Source organism: Engystomops pustulosus, chromosome 2 (genome assembly GCF_040894005.1).
Source record: "Engystomops pustulosus chromosome 2, aEngPut4.maternal, whole genome shotgun sequence".
NCBI classification, from domain to species: Eukaryota; Metazoa; Chordata; class Amphibia; order Anura; family Leptodactylidae; genus Engystomops; species Engystomops pustulosus.
The window spans coordinates 8555498-8573832 of record NC_092412.1 but is presented as its reverse complement, the minus strand read 5'-3'; the positions used below and the strand labels follow the sequence as shown (position 1 = coordinate 8573832).

Here is an 18335-nt window from a genome sequence, read left to right as displayed (position 1 = left end):
ATGTTGTTCATGTGTTTTTTTGCTGAAGTAATAAAATGACTAGTATTCTCATTTTTCACACAAGTCGCAATAAAAGCCAATCGGGTTTATTTACTAAGGGTCGCGGATCGCACTTTCGTCGGACTGTTCACGGTTTTCGGGATTTTCGCCGCTGTGACAGGTATTTAAAGAGAACCTACCACCACGATTCTTCCTATAAAGGTAGATCGGGTGGTAGGTGGATGTATGGGACGGGAGGATAGCCCTTTTTAGAGCTAATCCTCACGTCCCCGCTATCTTTTAGAAAATTTTATTATCCTACTATGTAAATTTTGTTAAGCGGCTACTGGGGCATGGAGTAGCTGGACACGAGACTACACGTTGTGGCTACTCCATGCCCCAGTAGCCTCTTCACTCCTCCTACCCTGAGATCTTTGGCTGCGCGCCCTCGTCCAAGTAGCTGGAGTTCTGTGCATGCTTAGTAGCTCCGTACTTAGTAGTCTCGTGTCCAGCTACTCCATGCCCCAGTAGCCGCTTAACAAAATTTACATATTAGGGTAATAAAGTTTTCTAAAAGATAGCGGTGACGTGAGGATTAGCTCTAAAAAGGGCTATCCTCACGTCCCATTCATCCAACTACCACCCGTTCTACCTTTATAGGTAGAATCGTAGTTTGTAGGTTCCCTTTAACCCCTTAGCGCTCCATGGCGGATATATCCGCCACTGAGCTGATGCCGCCTCGGCTCTGGATCGGAGCCGAACCAACATCGGGAAGCACGGGGTGCTGGCTATAACGCCGATCGTTGCTATGGCAGGTGCCTGCAGGAACTGCCGGTAAGATGGCGTCTATGAGGTCATCTTACAGGCAGAGTGTCAGCCTATGGATGTGCATAGGCTGACACTGCTAATACCCTGCAATACATTAGTATTGCAGAATATTATCATGAAGAAGCAATCAGAAGATTGCTTCTTCATGTCCCATGGTGGAAAAAGTAAAAAAAAATGTTATTCAATAAAAAATAAAGTAATAAATCAATAAAAATGGCCATAAGCCCCATAACATATAAAGAGACATATAACCCCAAAAAATCTAAATCATAACAAAAACCCCACATATATAGTATCACCGCGTTTGTAACAACCCGTAAAATAACTGTAAATCATTATTGAACCTGTACGATGAACTCTGTTAAAAAAAACTGTTGAAAACCCACCAAAATTATCATTTTTACCTATTAAATCTTAAAAAAAATGCAATAAAAAGTGATCAAAAAACATATGTAGTCCAGAATGAAACTGGTGCAAAGTACAACATGTCCCGCAAAAAACAAGCCATCACCCAGCTCCATAGCCAAAAAAGTTAAAATGTTTTGCCACTTGGAAGACGGCGATGCAAAAATGATAGATTTTTCCCCACGTTACGGTTTTATTTGACAAATTTAGTAAAATGTAAGAAAATATATTCAAGTCTGGTATCCCCGTAATCGCATCGACCCATAGAATAAGGATACCATGATTATTAGGCTATACGGTGAACACGAAAAAAAAAAAAAAAAGGTCAAAAATCCAGTACAGAATTGATGCTTTTATTTTAGACACCATTCTATTCCATTGACCTTTCTAAATTTCACCCCCATTTTGATTCAATTACTATGAAGATCTCAAAGAGTTAACAATCTTCCTAAAAGCTGTTTCTGATAGTTTGAGAGGTGCAGATTTGAAAATGGGTTTATTATATAGGGGGGGTTTTAATGCTAAATATGTAAAATTTCATTCAAAACAGTATTTATCCGCAAAAGAGTAAATTCTGAAAAAACAGAAAATCGCTATTCGATTTGTAAGCCGCGCGACATCAAAATATCCAGACATTTCAAAAATTATGAAAATGTAAAGTAGACATATGGGAAATGTTATTCTGCAACTTATTTAGGTGGTAAATCTATCTACCTGAAAATGTAATGATTTTGAATTTCAAAAAAGTGAAATTTTTAAAAAAATTCATAATTTTTTCTTTTTTTTGGAAAATAAACGCAAACCTTATCAGCCAACATTTACCAGTAAAATGAAGTACAACATGTGGGGAAAAAACAATCTCAGAATCGCTTTGATAATGTGAGACTTGACCCAGTAGAGACCGTGTTAGCGGGGGGCTGTGATGCAGTTCAAGACAGTGACACCAAGGTGCAGTCCAAAAACAGGTCTAGCCTGCATTTATTGCAGCAGGAACAAAATAAAACAGCCTTCAGTTTCAGGCAATAAAACAAATAATATCCTACCCGTCAGGGTGCTAACTATACAGTGAATCTCTAACTCACCACTACAAAATACTTTGCTGCTCCAGGCACAGAGGTCAGGGCTGTGTGCGCTCTCCATCATCCACTCAGAGAGACCACACTCTCAGCTCTGCTCAGCGGCTTTATGGAGGCTGATCCCACCACCTGTGTCCAAGGTGCTGGACACCACAACCTCAGCACTAAGGCCTTGCATAATAGGAAAACCTAGGGGAAACATACCGCCCATCCACAGTTAACCCCTTCAGTGTCTCACATACCCTCCCCCTCTGTTTGACCCTGTGGGGGCGAACAATTTTTGCCATTAGACAGTGGGTACGAGACAGGGCATCGGCATTCCCATGCAGCTTTCCTGCTCGATGTTCTACCGTGAACTTAAAATTCTGCAACATTAGGAACCACCTTGTGACCCTGGCGTTCCTCTCTTTGGCCTGACTCATCCAGGTGAGGGGAGAGTGATCGGTCACTAGTGTAAACTGTCGCCCTATCAAGTAATATCTCAGGGATTTCAGAGCCCATTTAATCGCCAAGCACTCCCTCTCAACTATGCTATAGTTCTTCTCAGGGGGTGTGAGCTTGCGGCTCAGGAATGTCACGGGATGTTCCTCACCCTCCACTCCTTGGGACAGGACAGCCCCTAAGCCCACGTCAGAAGCGTCAGTCTGCACAATAAAGGTCTTGGTGAAGTTAGGGGTGATCAGTACCGCTCTCTCGCACAAAACCGTCTTAAGTCGCTGAAATGCCCCCTCAGCCTCTTCACTCCACTTTACCATTACCGACCTGCTACCCTTGGTCAGGTCAGTCAGGGGTGCCGCTATTGTCGCAAAATCGGGAATAATAGCCCACTATGCCTAGGAAAGCCCTCACTTGCTTCTTGCTCATAGGTCGTGGCCACTACTGTATCGCCTCCACTTTATTTACTTGGGGTTTGATGACACCTCGCCCAATACGGTACCCCAGGTAACGGGCCTCTTCCAGACTAAGTGCACATTTTTGGGGGTTCGCTGTCAACCCTGCTGCCCTCAGAGAGTCTACCACTGCTTGTACCTTGGCTAGATAACTCTCCCAATCGTTACTATAGACTATGATGTCATCCAGGTAGGCCGAGGCATATCTCCGGTGAGGTTTTAGCACGAGATCCATTAACCTCTGGAATGTGGCGGGAACCCAATGTAGCCCAAAGGGGAGTACCACATACTGAAAAAGCCCATCAGGAGTAACAAAAGCGGTCTTCTCTTTGGCCCTGTCAGTAAGGGGTACCTGCCAATACACTTTCGTCAGGTCAAGGGTGGAGAAGAACCTAGCCTGTCCAAGTCGTTCTATCAACTTGTCAACTCTGGGCATAGGATAAGAATCAAATTTGGACACCTCGTTCAACTTCCTAAAGTCATTGCAGAACCGTAGGGAACCATCAGGTTTGGGAATCAACACAATAGGACTCGACCAGTCACTTTTAGACTCCTCGATAACCCCCAGGTCTAACATCTGCCTGACTTCTTCGGATATGGCAAGCCGGCGCGCTTCAGGGACCCGGTAGGGTTTTTGGTGTACCCGGATGTGGGGTTCGGTTATGATGTCATGCTTGATGACTGAAGTACGACCCGGTAACTTAGAGAACACATCGCTTTTTCTACTCCCACGGCCATCAGGGACTCTCTTTCCCTCCATGGCTTTAGGAGGTTCACGTGGTTTATCTGTTCGGGTTTCCTCCTCCCTGGCTGAGATACCTTGTAGTTAACCTCCCCCACTTTCTCCATGACCTCATATGGACCTTGCCATTTTGCCAAGAACTCGCTCTCAACGGTGGGCACCAGAACTAGCACTCTGTCGCCTTTGTTAAAGGTCCTGAGTCTGGCTGATCTATTGTAGACCCTAGACTGGGCCTCTTGTGCCCTTGTCATGTGCTCCTTTACAAGGGGCATTACCGCCGCTATGCGGTCCTGCATAAGGGAGACGTGTTCAATCACACTACGGTGGGGGGTCCTTTCCTGTTCCCAGGTCTCCTTAGCTACATCCAAAAGCCCACGTGGGGAACGGCCATATAACAGCTCAAAGCGTGAGAAACCCGTGGAGGACTGGGGAAATTCACGTATGGCAAACATCAAATAAGGCAACAAACAATCCCAGTCCTTCCCATCTTTGCTGACCACCCTCTTTAGCATCCCTTTCAAGGTCTTGTTAAACCTCTCGACCAGGCCATCTGTCTGAGGATGATACACAGAGGTGCGAAGCTGTTTAACCTGCAGTAATTTACACATCTCCTTCATTACTCTAGACATGAATGGGGTTCCCTGGTCAGTCAAGATTTCCTTGGGAAGGCCTGTGCGGGAGAATACCTGGAACAGCTCTTTAGCAATGTTTTTGGAGGAGGTGTTCCTTAACGGGATTGCCTCTGGATATCGCGTAGCGTAGTCCAGGATAACCAGGATGTACTGGTGCCCCCTTGTGGACTTGACTATGGGGCCAACCAAATTCATTGCAATCCGTTCAAACGGCACCTCTATGATTGGTAACGGGACCAGAGGACTCCTGAAGTGGGACACCGGGGCAGTAAGTTGGCACTCAGGGCAGGAGCTACAATACCGGTTTACCTGCTCCCACACCCCGGGCCAGAAAAATCTCTGCAGAATCCTCTCTCGGGTCTTCTCAGCACCTAAGTGCCCTCCCAGCACATGTTTATGTGCCAAATTTAGCACCAGCCTACAGTGAGATTGGGGTACTACAAGTTGCTCAACCTCCTCACACCGTACCTGGTCAACCCTGTACAACAGTTCCCCAACAATCACCATTCGGGGGTATATTTTGTGAGCCCCTGGTATTTGGAGTACCCCATTTATCACTTTAACATTCTCCCGTGCTTTAAACAAGGTAGGGTCCTGTAGCTGTGCAGCCCCAAAATTTTCACGGGAAATCTCAAGGTCCGGCAGGTTGGCTACCTCCTCGTGGCCCTCGACCTCACCAGCTAGGACCTCTAGGGGAGAGAATTCATCACATGGGGTCACCCCTACTGCTGGTGTGGGTACATTGGCCTCAAAGGGTTCAGGGGCCAAGGCCGGACACACCTGATGTCCATTATCTGCAACAGCACCTGAGGTGGGTCTTCGTCTCCAGAGGTCCCAAAACACCGGTAAGTCTCTGCCGATAATAGCCTCATGAAACAGGGTCCCCACCACCCCCACTTCATGGGTAATAGTACCACAAGGTGTATGTAGGTTGATGACAGCAGTGGGATATTCGCGAGTGTCCCCATGTATACACAACACTCCCACTTTCCGCCCACTGTATAGTCCAGGATCAACCAAAGTTCCCTGCACCAGGGTGACCAGACTCCCTGAGTCTAGCAAGGCTTCCACCGTGTAAGCCCCGATTGTGACCATACACACTTGGGGTTCCGCATCCGTGACCGACTCGGCTGCCAGAACTGGCCGGGCAAACAGTGACACTCGCCGGGTCTGGTTGCAGTCCATTGGCTCCACTGACAGTGGACAGTTGGCAGCAATATGGCCCATTTCATGGCATCGCCAGCACTGGATACGGCTATGACCTCTGTCACGAGCCTCACTGGGTTTCTGGGTATCCACGCCCCCCAATGAACCCCCTCCCAACCTGACCTGTCTCCCCTTTTCCGCAGTAGCAGTCTTGCCAGATGGTTTGGTGACCTTGTCACTGGCACTGCTTCGTGTGGGAGAGGTAAGTAGAAGATCCTCCGTAGCCCGATATCTCTCTACTAGGGACACGAGTTCCTCAGCATTTGTGGGACCGGTCCCAACCCATCGCTGGAGCAGAGAGGGCAGAGAACGGGTGAACTTGTCAAGAACAACTCTCTCTACCATCTGTGCTGGGGTGCAGTCCTCTGGTTGTAGCCACTTCTGGACAAGATGGATCAGGTCATGCATTTGGGAGCGTGGGGATAGTTTTTCTGAGTATGCCCACTGGTGGACCCGGCTGGAACGAACTTGAACGGTGACCCCAAGACGAGCCAGAATCTCTGCCTTTAGCTGGGGGTACTGACAGGCCTCCGTTTCACTCAGGTCGTAGTAAGCCTTCTGCGCTTCGCCCGTCAGGAACGGTGCCAGGACATCTGCCCACAGCTCAGCTGGTAACTCCTCTCACTCAGCTACTCGCTCGAACACAGTGAGATACGCCTCCACGTCGTCGGTCGCCGTCATTTTTTGCAAAGCCTTTTGTACTGCAGCCCGTGCGGAACGCTGGACAACCGGGTACCCTTGCAAACCAGTATGGGACCCCTCAGTAGTCGTCGCTTGCGGTGCTGCCATAATGCCAGAAAACTTTTCCATCAGCTGGAACATGGCTCGGGACTCTTCCTGCTGCTGGCGGAACCTCTCCTCCTGCAGCTGGAACATGGCTTGCTGCTGGCGGGACCTCTCCTCCTGCTGCTGGCGGGACCTCTCCTCCTGCAGCTGGAACATGGCTTGCTGCTGGCGGGACCTCTCCTCCTGTTGCTGGAGCATGGCTTGCTGCAGCTGCCGATTAGCCTGGGACTCTTCCAGCTGCTGCTGCCGATTAGCTCTGGCCTCCTCCTGCTGCTGGCGGGACCTCTCCTCCTGCTGCTGGAGCATGGCCTGCTGCTGCTGCAGATTAGCTCTGGCCTCCTCTTGCAGGTATTTAATAAAGTCCTCCATCTTGGCCGTATCCTGCAATTTACCTGCTGCTTTCACCCAGGCCATGCAATGTTGCAGGATGTAGCGAGCTTTTCAGGTGTGTGTCTTTTTGAACTGCCCGCAATCCGAAGCACCATATGTGGGAGACTTGGCCCAGTAGAGACCGTGGTAGCGGGGGGCTGTGATGCAGTTCAAGACAGTGACACCAAGGTACAGTCCAAAAACAGGTCTAGCCTGCATTCATTGCAGCAGGAACAAAATAAAACAGCCTTCAGTTTCAGGCAATAAAACAAATAATATCCTACCCATCAGGGTGCTAACTATACAGTGAATCTCTAACTCACCACTACAAAATACTTTGCTGCTCCAGGCACAGAGGTCAGGGCTGTGTACGCTCTCCAGCCTCCACTCAGAGAGACCACACTCTCAGCTCTGCTCAGCGGCTTTATGGAGGCTGATTAGGCTGTTCCCACCACCTGTGTCCAAGGTGCTGGACACCACAACCTCAGCACTAAGGCCTTGCATAATAGGAAAACCTAGGGGAAACATACCGCCCATCCACAGTTAACCCCTTCAGTGTCTCACAATAAGTAACAGTGTTCAAAAGTTAAAACCATATAAAGTCAGAATCCAAAAAATGGGGCTGAGCTTTAAGCTGTAAAATGGCTGCGTCCTTAAGGGGTAAGCTGGGGATTGTGTCGCACACAATGGGATTGCGGAGCAGCTATGCTGCTTTTATGCTACAGAAATGGGGGGGCATGCAGTCGGACGATCCGACTGACTCAGACTAAGCGCGGGATTTAAGATTCAAATTGTGTCACAAGATCAAGCACTTACATGCACCGGGAAGAAGAAGGTGAGCTCTGGCGGACCTGAGCGGGGAACGACTCATGCAGTATCTTAGTGAATCGTGCCAGAGTGCATGATCATCGGACACTCCGTACCTTGTGAACTCCAGCGGCCAGGTAAGTAAATGTGCCCCAGTTTGTAAACACCCATAGAAATAAATGGCTCTGTGAGGCATCCATGGAAACCACAGGCATCTATGGATGTGAAAAAAATAAGCCAATGTGAAAGAGCCCTTATGTTATAACTGCAGAAAAGCCTGGAGCTTGGTATCTGGTGTTTAAAAGATACCAGACAGGAGGAGGAGACAGGACGGGTTAGTAAAGAGAGAGTTAAACTGTCTAAAGAAATGGTTTTTAAGAGGATGTTTGAAGCATTAGAGGTGTTGGGTTCCAGAGAATTGGTGGAGCTGAGGAGAAGTCCTGGAGATGGGAGTAGGAGGCTTGAATTAAGGAAGAAGATCTTCAGCCCCAAGGCCTGTGACAGGTGGCTGCACCTTTGGTGTTTGTAGGGTAGTGACGAGTATCGGGGTCCTATAGGATTATTACAGAGAGGAGAATAGATTGGTGAAGGGCAGAGCTCTGGGTTCTGAGGCTCTGCTGATGTCTCCACGGATCTTCTGCTGCCGATATCTGCGTTGGAAGGTTTGGACGAGGCTGGTGACACTTTTGAGAATATGGTTAGTAGCCGGGGTCGGAGATGAGCTGATGGCACGTGGCTTCCCCAGTAGGTCGTCATGTTCTGTAAAGGAGAAAAACTATTAACAGTAAATAGAGAAGGTTCTGGCCTGAACGAGGAAAGGTAGTGATAGGGGCGACTGGGGGAAAGACCGAGGATGTGTCTTCCTGAGTCGTAGAATCAGAGAGCAGTGATAAGAGCGGAGGGGCAGGAGGGGATGAGGGTGTAACTAGGAATGTTAAAGTCTTCCATGATAACTGTTAGAATCTCCCAGGATAGAAAGTGACGGAACAGGAAGCAAAGACCTGATCACATAATGTATAACATCATCACAAGCTTCATCCTACACTACTCCATACTCATGTACATCCTGCTACTTCCTGTCCTTGGGGGGCCCCGCCCCTCAGTGACATCACACTCCCAGGGTCACATGACTAGTGGAAAGAGAGCAGGAGGCCACGCCCCTCAGTGACATCACACTCCCAGGGTCACATGACTAGTGGAAAGATAGCAGGAGGCCCCGCCCCTCAGTGACATCACACTCCCAGGGTCACATGACTAGTGGAAAGATAGCAGGAGGCCCCGCCCCTCAGTGACACCACACTCCCAGGGTCACATGACTAGTGGAAAGAGAGCCGGAGGCCCCGCCCCTCAGTGACATCACACTCCAGGGGTCACATGACTAGTGGACAGTGAGCCGGAGGCCCCGCCCCCAGTGACATCACACTCCCAGGGTCACATGACTAGTGGATAGTGAGCAGGAGACGTGTGTGAGGTTGAAAGTGTCCTGCACTGAGGAGAGAAAAGGTAAGTGACCAGAGGAGGGACTACAACTCCCAGCATGCTCCAGGAGCACACACACTATATGGAGGGTCTACAACTCCCAGAATGCTCCAGGAGCGCACACACTATATGGAGGGACTACAACTCCCAGCATGCTCCAGGAGCACACACACTATATGGAGGGACTACAACTCCCAGCATGCTCCAGGAGCTCACACACACTATATGGAGGGACTACAACTCCCAGCATGCTCCAGGAGCACACACACTATATGGAGGGACTACAACTCCCAGCATGCTCCAGGAGCACACACACTATATGGAGGGACTACACCTCCCAGCATGCTCCAGGTCCCTCCATGTGGGGTCCAGTATGTGCTATTAGTGAGGAGCGGCACAGTCCAGCGCCATCACTCCTCCCTCAGTCCAGTGACCTCCCCTCCAGTGTCTGGAGAATCCCCATCTGTCACATCACACATGTCATGGACACAATTGCTTCATATAGAGTTTGCTCTTAGTTCTTCTCGTGTTTCCTCAGGTTCTATAGATCCAGGACTCCCAGAGGTTTCTCCTAAAGATGATCCTTTCCATCAATGATCCCCCAGGGATCCGGGAGAAGGACAGAGAGCAGATGGCGGCCAGGATCCTGGAGCTCACCCTGGAGATGATCTCCTTGATAACCGGAGAGGTGAGAGTCTCCCAGGACACGGCTCTTATCTCTAGGAATAACAGCGGGAAATGACTGGAGAGGTGAAGGATTCTTAGGATCTATGTAGTGATCAGTGTCTCCCCATACACAGGATTACACAGTAGTGAAGAAGTCGTCTGGTGAGTGTGTGACCCCCCGTGTGTCAGGAGGATGGACCCAGAGCCCCATCACCGAGCCTCCACCTCATTCACTGATACATGAGCAGAAGATCCTAGAACTTACCTCCAGGATCACTGAGCTGCTGAGCGGAGAGGTGAGCGCTGCCGGGAATGCTGGGACATTGTACAATAACACAAGGGAGGTGTCTGGGTGATGACTGTGTCATTGTGGGTGTCAGGTTCCTATAAGGTGTCAGGACGTCGCTGTCTATTTCTCCATGGAGGAGTGGGAGTATATAGAAGGACACAAGGACCAGTACAAGGACATCATGATGGAGGACCACCAGCCCCTCACATCACCAGGTAAGAGGAGACCTTCCTGATTATAGAGGACAGAGCAGGTGTGAGGTCACCTCCTCCATCATCTCATCATCACATATAGACAATGTATCAGTCACTGTGTATATTTCCTATAGATGGATCCAGTCAGAGAAATCCACCAGAGAGATGTCCCAGTCCTGGAGATTCCCGGGATATTACACAGGAACCAGAGAGATGTCCCAGTCCTGGAGATTCCCGAGATATTACACAGGAACCAGAGAGATGTCCCCGTCCTGGAGATTCCCGAGATATTAGAGAGGAGCCGGAGGAGAACGTCCCACTAGATCATCAGGTAGATGGAGCTGAGGTTCCTGTGAATCCTCTATAGATGGATGTAATGAAGCTACTTACCTTCTCCAGCAGCAGTGGGTGGAGGCTCTATGGGGAGATGTTGGGTGGACATAACTATAAATGGTAGAAGAGCAGGAGAAGTGAATAATCTTGTCCCTGGTGTCCATGAGTCTCCACCTCAGGATCGGGTCACATCGGGTTATGCAGTAATATAACCGGAACATTGATGTTGATTTGTAAAATATTGGGATGAATGTGGATCCCGTCTCCTCCTGCAGGAGATTATTCCCCTTAGTTCCTGGTTCTGGAGGTTTCTGTCCATCACTTGGATATAAGAGAATCTCTGGAGACATTTCCTTGTTTTCTCATGTCCTTCATGTTGGATCTTTCCAGGAAAGTTGTGGTGGAAGGAGGAGCGGAGAGGAAATCCCCTCATCAGTGACAGAGGAGGGTAAGAGCCTTTCATGTATCTTGTGGGTTATTCTTCCCTTATACATTGCAGGGAGAGGTCACATCCAGGGGCAGAGGGGGGAGAGGACTTGGGGTAACTGGGAATCTCTCTGTCCTTCTCATCCACATTTTATTTGCAAATAAATGAGGCTTAACTAAACTCAGATGCTCAGGAGTAATGGAAACATTTTTTTCCCACGCATGGAATTGGCTTTTGACTACAGAGTAAATTCCTCATCTAAGGTAACGCTGTTCTTCTTTAAATATGTTTTGAATCTGGAGTTATTGCCCCAAAGGGATTTAGAGTTAAATTGTTTCGGCAGAACCAGTGGCACCCGGTTGTCGCCCGAGCTCGCCGCAAAGCAGGTTGGATTTGCTGCGATGCGATACCATCAGGTCGCGCCACAGGCACGAGTCATGGACAGGCAAGAGGTTAGGACAGGCAGCAAGGGAGCGAAGTCTGGAGTGAATTCAAGAATGGAATCGAGGTCACAACGGGAAATCGCAAACGCAGAGGACATAGGGACCAAGCTTTCTCTACGGCACAAGGCACGAAGATCTGGCAGGGGACACAGGAGGGGACTGGCTATTTAACAGAATTGCCAGCCAGCCAGCGGCAATTAGTGGCAAACTGGTCCTTTAAATTTGACAGAGTCGGCACATGCGCGCCCTAGGAGACAGGGACATGCGTGCCGAGCCGCGGCAGACACCACTTCAACCCAAGACATGATTCACAGGGGCAACTTGTCACAAAATAGATAAAGGCCAATGAGAGTACCACACGTCAGAAAATCATACCATTTGAACCAAGAGAAGGGACGTGTTATAGGTACTGATGCAAAAACACAATGGTGGTAACAATGAAAAAGTCTTTATTTCCATAAATACAAATGAACACCCAATGTGTAAGCCAAAACAGTAAAAACAATTAAAAAGCACAGTAAAGTGCTAAGTCTCAATATAGCAGCAAAAAAGGTATGATGTGCAAAGACAATGATCACTTGTTGCTATAGGCAACCCTATAGATCTAATGCTAACAGAATAAGCTGAAGAGGTTGCTAACCCAACTACCCTGTATGGCCCGGCGCAGCCAGTGCATGACTTGTGGAAATAAGAACTACATGTAATACATATATAGGAGTCAAGCACAGGACAAATGCACCAAAATGCAAGCAGAGTAATAAAATGTAAAAATATCACCGGGTTTTGGGTAGATGGGGCTGGCTCCCCACGCGATTCACAGGGGCACCCATGACAGTATCCCCCTCCTTCGGTCTCCCCCTCTTTTTTTTCGCCTGAAGGAACCCCTGAAGAACACCAAAATGCAGAATGTTGTCTTCTAGCTCCAAAGAACTCACCGATCCCCTTCCCGTTGAAAAAAAAGAACTGCTTCCCTCTGACTGACTTCATACCTAGGACCTTTTTTACCTCATAGACAGGAGCTGGAGGTGGTTCTTGCCAGGAAAAGCGGTTCAAGATGACAGGCTTCAGGAGGGAGACGTGGAAGGAGTTTGGGATGCACATGGTGGGATGAAGGAGGAGCTTGTAGGCCACAGGGTTGCTGCGTTTCAGCAACTCAAATGGACCCAAACAGCAAGGACCAATCTTGTAGCTGGGAATCTTCAACCGGACCAGACTGGAGCAGGCCTGGGTTTTGGATTGGGCGGACGCCTGAAGTAGAGACTGCCGTGTTTGCTCCCAGATGGACTTGAACCAATTCCTCCATGGCAGGAACATCAGAAGGCACTGACAGAGGAAGAGGTCTGTGTGGAAGTCATCCATAGACAACAAAGAAGGGAGCGGCACCGGCAGGTCCAGAGAATTATATGAGAATTCTGCGCAAGGTAAAGAGTAGTCCAATCGCCCTGACCAGCAGAGACAAAGTGCCGTAGATAGCTGCCCAGAGTCTTGTTGACCCTCTCCACTTGCCCGTTTGTCTGCGGATGATAGGCAGAAGAGAAGTCCAGCTTATCTTGGAGTTGGCTGCACAAGGAACACTAGAACCTGGAAACAAACTGGACCCCTCGCTCCGAGAAGATGTACCAGGCAGCAGCTCAATGGGGCAGTCGGAGTCTGCAGAAGACATGGCAGACACTGGATGGAGAGCCATGAGACAGAATGGCACTCCTGTCCCCAATGAAGAATTTCCCCAGTCTGCCAGTCGAGCACTGGACGGTGTTGCTGCAACCACGGGAAGCATTGAGGACGGAGACCGGGGGAGCACAGTCTCTCAGTATCAGTAGGATACTGGACCGGTTCTAGGCTAACCACAGGAAAGTGATGCTGAGTGACCAAGCAGCATCCATGAAATTCCCTGCAGAGCCCAGGAAAGTTGAAACTTGAAATGGGTCGCCGTTCCAAAACTGTGAAGAAGAGGAACATTCAGACGAGGAGAAGCTTTGCTCTCACCTAGGGATGCTTCTCCCAAAAACCCCAGGTCCGTGCATTTCCCGAAAGCTGTGGACGGACTGGACAAGACATAAGAAAGTGCTCCGGGCTGGCACAATAGAGGCAGAGGTTCTCCTACCTTCATCTGGAATGCTCTTGGGAAGACAGACGGGCTCTATCCACCTGCATGGGCTCCTCTGAGACAGCTGAGGTGGTTTTTGGAAGACAGGAGCTAGGTGGGGCAGACGTTGGATCTTGACTTGCACTTGTTCAAGACACTGCTCCTCAGAGTGCTCAGTAAACCGGATGTCAATCTGAGTGGCTAGAGATATGAGACCACTAAAGTAGACGGCAGGTTAGTGCAAACAGTGCGTCTTTAATTTGTCCAGAAAGCTCCTATTTAAAGATTCTAGCTCAGAAGCCAGGGTACGGAACTGAACCACATAGTCATGGACAGATAAGTCCCCTTACCGCAAGGTCAGCAGGGCGGTCTCGACATAAGACGCCCGGGCTAGTTCCTCAAAGACGGACCGGAACTCTGCGAAGAAGGTAGTGATATTAGACGTGACCGGGTCTTTCCTGTCCCAGAGGAGAGTGGCCAATGCCAGGGCATTCCCGGAGAGGAGGCTGATGATGAAAGCCACTTTAGACCGTTCTGTGATGAACTCGTAGGCATGAGTTCGATGTGCAAGGAGCACTGAGTGATAAAGCCCCTGCACAACTTGGCGTCCCCATCATAATTAGAGGGCAAGGAGAGTTTCAGCTTGGGTTCTGCAGAAGGTAGAAAAACCAGAGTAACAGAAGGAACCACAGGAACTTGACGCTGCTGCTTAGTAGCCATCAATTGCTGCAAAATGGCGGTGACTTGTCTGAGTTGCTGACCTTACACAGTAATCTGCTGGACCACAATAGTGGTAAGACCAGCCAGGCAGGTAGCAGAACCTTGGCTAGATTCAGGGCCTTATCTTGCTGTCATGCAACAGGGGTAGAGGATCCACTAGACCACCTTGGGCGATGATGTAAGCCGACACCTGGGAGTCCAAGTTTTCACCAGAGCCTGCCGTAAAACAGGTTGGATCTGCTGCAACGTGGTACCACCAGGTTGCTCCACAGGTGCGACTTTGTCAGCGAGGTGCAGAATCGTGAGGCAGAGACGGAGTCGTGGACAGGCAGGAGATCAGGACAGGCAGCACAGGAGCAAAGTCAGGAATGGAATCAAGGTCACAACAGGAAATCACAATAAACGCAGAGGACATGGGGAACAAGCTTTCTCTGAGGCACAAGGCACGAAGATCGGGCAGGGGACATAGGAAGGGTCTGGCTATTTAACAGAATTGGCAGCCTGCCAGCACCAATTAGCGCGCACTGGCCCTTTAAATTTTACAGAGGCGGCACGTGCATGCCCTAGAAGTCAGGGACGCACATGCCGATACGCTGCTGCAACCTGGAGAGGTAAGTGAGGCAGAGGGGCACACGGGCGGGCCTGCAACGGGTCGCAGGGGCACGCGTGACATTTTCTTTGACTGTGCACAGTCTGGGCCCAGACTCTTTTGAATCTGGCTAAAGTCCAAGGTCAGGGAAATAAAAACATTTTACACATTTATAAAGTACATTCTTACTGTTTACCTGTGTCTAATCCATCAGCTCCTGTTTTAGTTACGGGGGAGTTTGAAGTGGAGAAGATTCTGGATTTTTGTAGCATCCAGAATTCTGTGCAATATCTGGTCCATTGCAAGGGGATTCACCCTGAGGAACTGACTTGGGTCTCTGGCAAGGAACTTCATGCTCGATGCTCTATCAGCTTATACCATCAGAATCCTTACACACCTAGTGAGAGTAATGAGGGTTCCTTGGCCCCTGTTAGAAGGGGAGGGGTACTGTAACATCCTCTTTCATAGAGTACTGCTGAGAAGCTCCCGATTATCTTGTTATTCTCATCTATTTTCCTGGTATTGTGACTCTAGACTATTCTTTGATCTTGTGATTTTGTACTGTATTTGGTTCCAATCTGGCTCTGGTGACTTCTCTTCTTTGCAGTCTCCTGTCTTGTCTGATTTGTACTTTAGTGCAGACAGGAAAGGTCTCCTAGTAGTTCCTTACTGCCTAATGTAAGTGAGGCAGTGAAGGTGAAAGCGGTAGGGGTTTGACAACCCTCTAATGTCTTGGAATTGAAACGGTCTAGTTTCTAAAGATTTGTAGACTTCTGTTTATTATTTGATCGTTGGCTCTTATTCAATTCAACACTAAGCAATAATTATACATGATGCTGGTAATTTTCTATCCATAGATGACTGTATGTTACTGACTCGTCACTTCACTTCTGCTTGTAACTGGGGAAAAATAAATTTTCCAAATTTGATTTCTTGACTATATTTTTTAGGAAACAAAAGTACAAGAGGTTCGAAATGTGAGAAGCGTTTTAGTCAAGGATCAAAACTTATCATTCATCTTCACCCAGAGGAAAACAATTTTTCGTGCTCAAAATTTAAGAGAAATATAACCCAGCAATCAAGTTGTGATCAACATGTGACAATTATCAGAGGAAAGAAGCCATTTTTATGTACTGTATGTGGGAAATGTTTTAAACAGAAATCACATCTTTTTCAACACCAGAGAATTCACACAGGGGAGAAGCCATTTTCATGTCCAGAATGTGGGAAATGTTTTACTCAAAAATCACATCTTATTCAGCATCAGAGAATTCACACAGGGGAGAAGCCATTTTCATGTCCAGAATGTGGGAAACCTTTTAATCAGATATCACATCTTGTTCAACACCAGCGAATTCATAAACGGGAGAAGCATTCATGTTCAAAATGTGGAAAACGTTTTATCATCAAATCAAGTCTGTTTAGACATCAGAGAATTCACACAGTGGAGAAGCCATTTTCATGTCTAGAATGTGGAAAATGTTTTGATCAGAAAGCATATCTTATTCAACATTGGAGAACTCACACAGGGGAGAAGCCATTCTTGTGTACTGAATGTGGGAAATGTTTTACTCAGAAATCACATCTTCAAAAACATCAGAGAACTCACAGATGAGAGAAGCCGTTTTTCTAATCCAAATAACAAGAAATAGGGGAATGCCAACACTTGTAAAGATAAAAATGTAAAAAAAATATACAGAAGGTATAAAATACATGTATCCAATAAAATCAGAAAGTGGAAACACGATGTGATTGTAAACCAGTGAGTGGTACAGCTAGAACAGATCCCTATACACTTGTATGTAAACATTCAATGTATAGAAAAGGTAAAGCCTATAAATAATAGCAATAAGTGATAACAGGTAATGCGTCCCTCCAAAACATACCACACAAGCCCAAGGGTATTAGCTTCTAAGCATAAACTTACACGAGAGGCAGATGTCAGGACTGGAGGACTGTAACAGGGATCCAAGACTTGCATGCCGCCCGATGCTTGCTTCGAAGGAAACTGCTTTGTAAAGGGTATGGCACTAACCTCTAGGGCAGTGGTGGCGAACCTATGGCACGGGTGCCAGAGGTGGCACTCAGAGCCCTCTATATGGGCACTCTTGCCATCACCCCTGGGTAGAGTTTCCCAGACAGGACTCAAGGCCTCTTGCTGTCCCCGGAAGCCCAGGACCCTAGAAGGAAGCTACAATGATAATCCAAACTTCTTCTCCTTCTTTCTACTGTATTGGCGTCCTCAGGTGCCTATACAATTTAAACCTGTGAAAGAGCAGGGAGTAATAAGTTACTGCTTAAATTGTCGCATTGGCACTTTGCGAAAAATACATGGGTTTTGGTTGTAGTTTGGGCACTCGGTGTCTAAAAGGTTTGCCATCACTGCTCTAGGGGGAGGAATATAAGGAGGACTTGGACCAATCACAGGTATTGGCTGATACGGTGTGATGCTAAGCAGAGGCGCCCAAATTGGAGGTGCCTGGAGACAGACTGGAAGTGCGTCACCGGGGTCTCCAGTTTGGTCGATGCCGAGCGTTAGCCCCCAAACCAGAGTGCTCGGAGAAGGACCGGAAGTGCGTCATCAGGGTCTCCAGTGTGGGCTATGCCTAGCGTCAGCTCCCAAACCAGAGTGCTCAGATAAGGACCGGTTGTGCGTCATCGGGGGTTTCCAGTGTGGTCGATGCCGAGCGGCATTGTCTCATTAGGGAGAACAGCACAATTAGTGCATTAGACCACTTATATGTTGTTGTAATTCTTTCCTTTGGTCGGTGAATATGGTAAGTAATTTATTAGCCATCAGAGAACTCACACAGGGGAGAAGCCATTCTCATGCAATGAATGTGGCAAATGTTTTACCCTGGACTCAGATCTTGTCAGAGAATCCACAGACGTGAGAAGCCGTGGAAGTTCTCGTAGTGTAACAAGAAATGTGACCAGTTTAGAGTCTTTTGATGGATTTCCATCCTTCTGATGACTTCTGCTGATGTCTGCACCATATAGATCAGAGAAAAGCTTTAATTGGTGTGTAGGCGCTCGTGTCCATCATCATGAACAATGTTTCTGTAAGGATGTGTTCCAGATGTAAATGCACCAGTGGTGAAGCTTTGATGAGGTGTTACAATAAATTTAATGATCGTTCCTCCCCTATAAAAACTTTATCAGTCTGTGTTAAAGGTTCATCCGACGAGCAGCGATATCCTAGAGATGGAGGCTCCGACTATGTAGATCAGACTTCATTGTGTGAAATGTTGTGACCGTTGACCAGTTTTTTTCCTAAATGTCGCGGCCATTGTTTGTCCTATGTGATTATATCCAAACATAAAATTATGAGATAATTATAAAAGACACTGATCAAAATGAGAGAACACTTTCAGATTCCTGCAAGTTAT

The 18335-nt window shown here is 48.0% G+C and overlaps 1 protein-coding gene across 1 annotated transcript; it reads left to right on the top strand.

Annotated features, from left to right (window-relative positions):
* Window positions 1-9162: 9162 nt before the first annotated feature.
* On the top strand, window positions 9163-18258 carry LOC140119866 (uncharacterized). The gene is made up of 4 exons (XM_072139295.1): window positions 9163-9223; window positions 9738-10679; window positions 11072-11129; window positions 15897-18258. Exons 2-4 carry the CDS (start codon window positions 10452-10454, stop codon window positions 16559-16561), a joined length of 951 nt encoding a protein of 316 aa, XP_071995396.1. The 5' UTR covers window positions 9163-9223; window positions 9738-10451; the 3' UTR covers window positions 16562-18258.
* Window positions 18259-18335: the final 77 nt, after the last annotated feature.

Bases quoted from the DNA above. Each gene is read 5' to 3' on its own strand.
- LOC140119866 (XM_072139295.1), top strand. From the start codon at position 10,452: ATGTATCAGTCACTGTGTATATTTCCTATAGATGGATCCAGTCAGAGA. The intron at 10,680-11,071 runs GTAGATGGAGCT...GGATCTTTCCAG, and splicing joins ACGTCCCACTAGATCATCAG to GAAAGTTGTGGTGGAAGGAG. The intron at 11,130-15,896 runs GTAAGAGCCTTT...TATATTTTTTAG, and splicing joins CTCATCAGTGACAGAGGAGG to GAAACAAAAGTACAAGAGGT.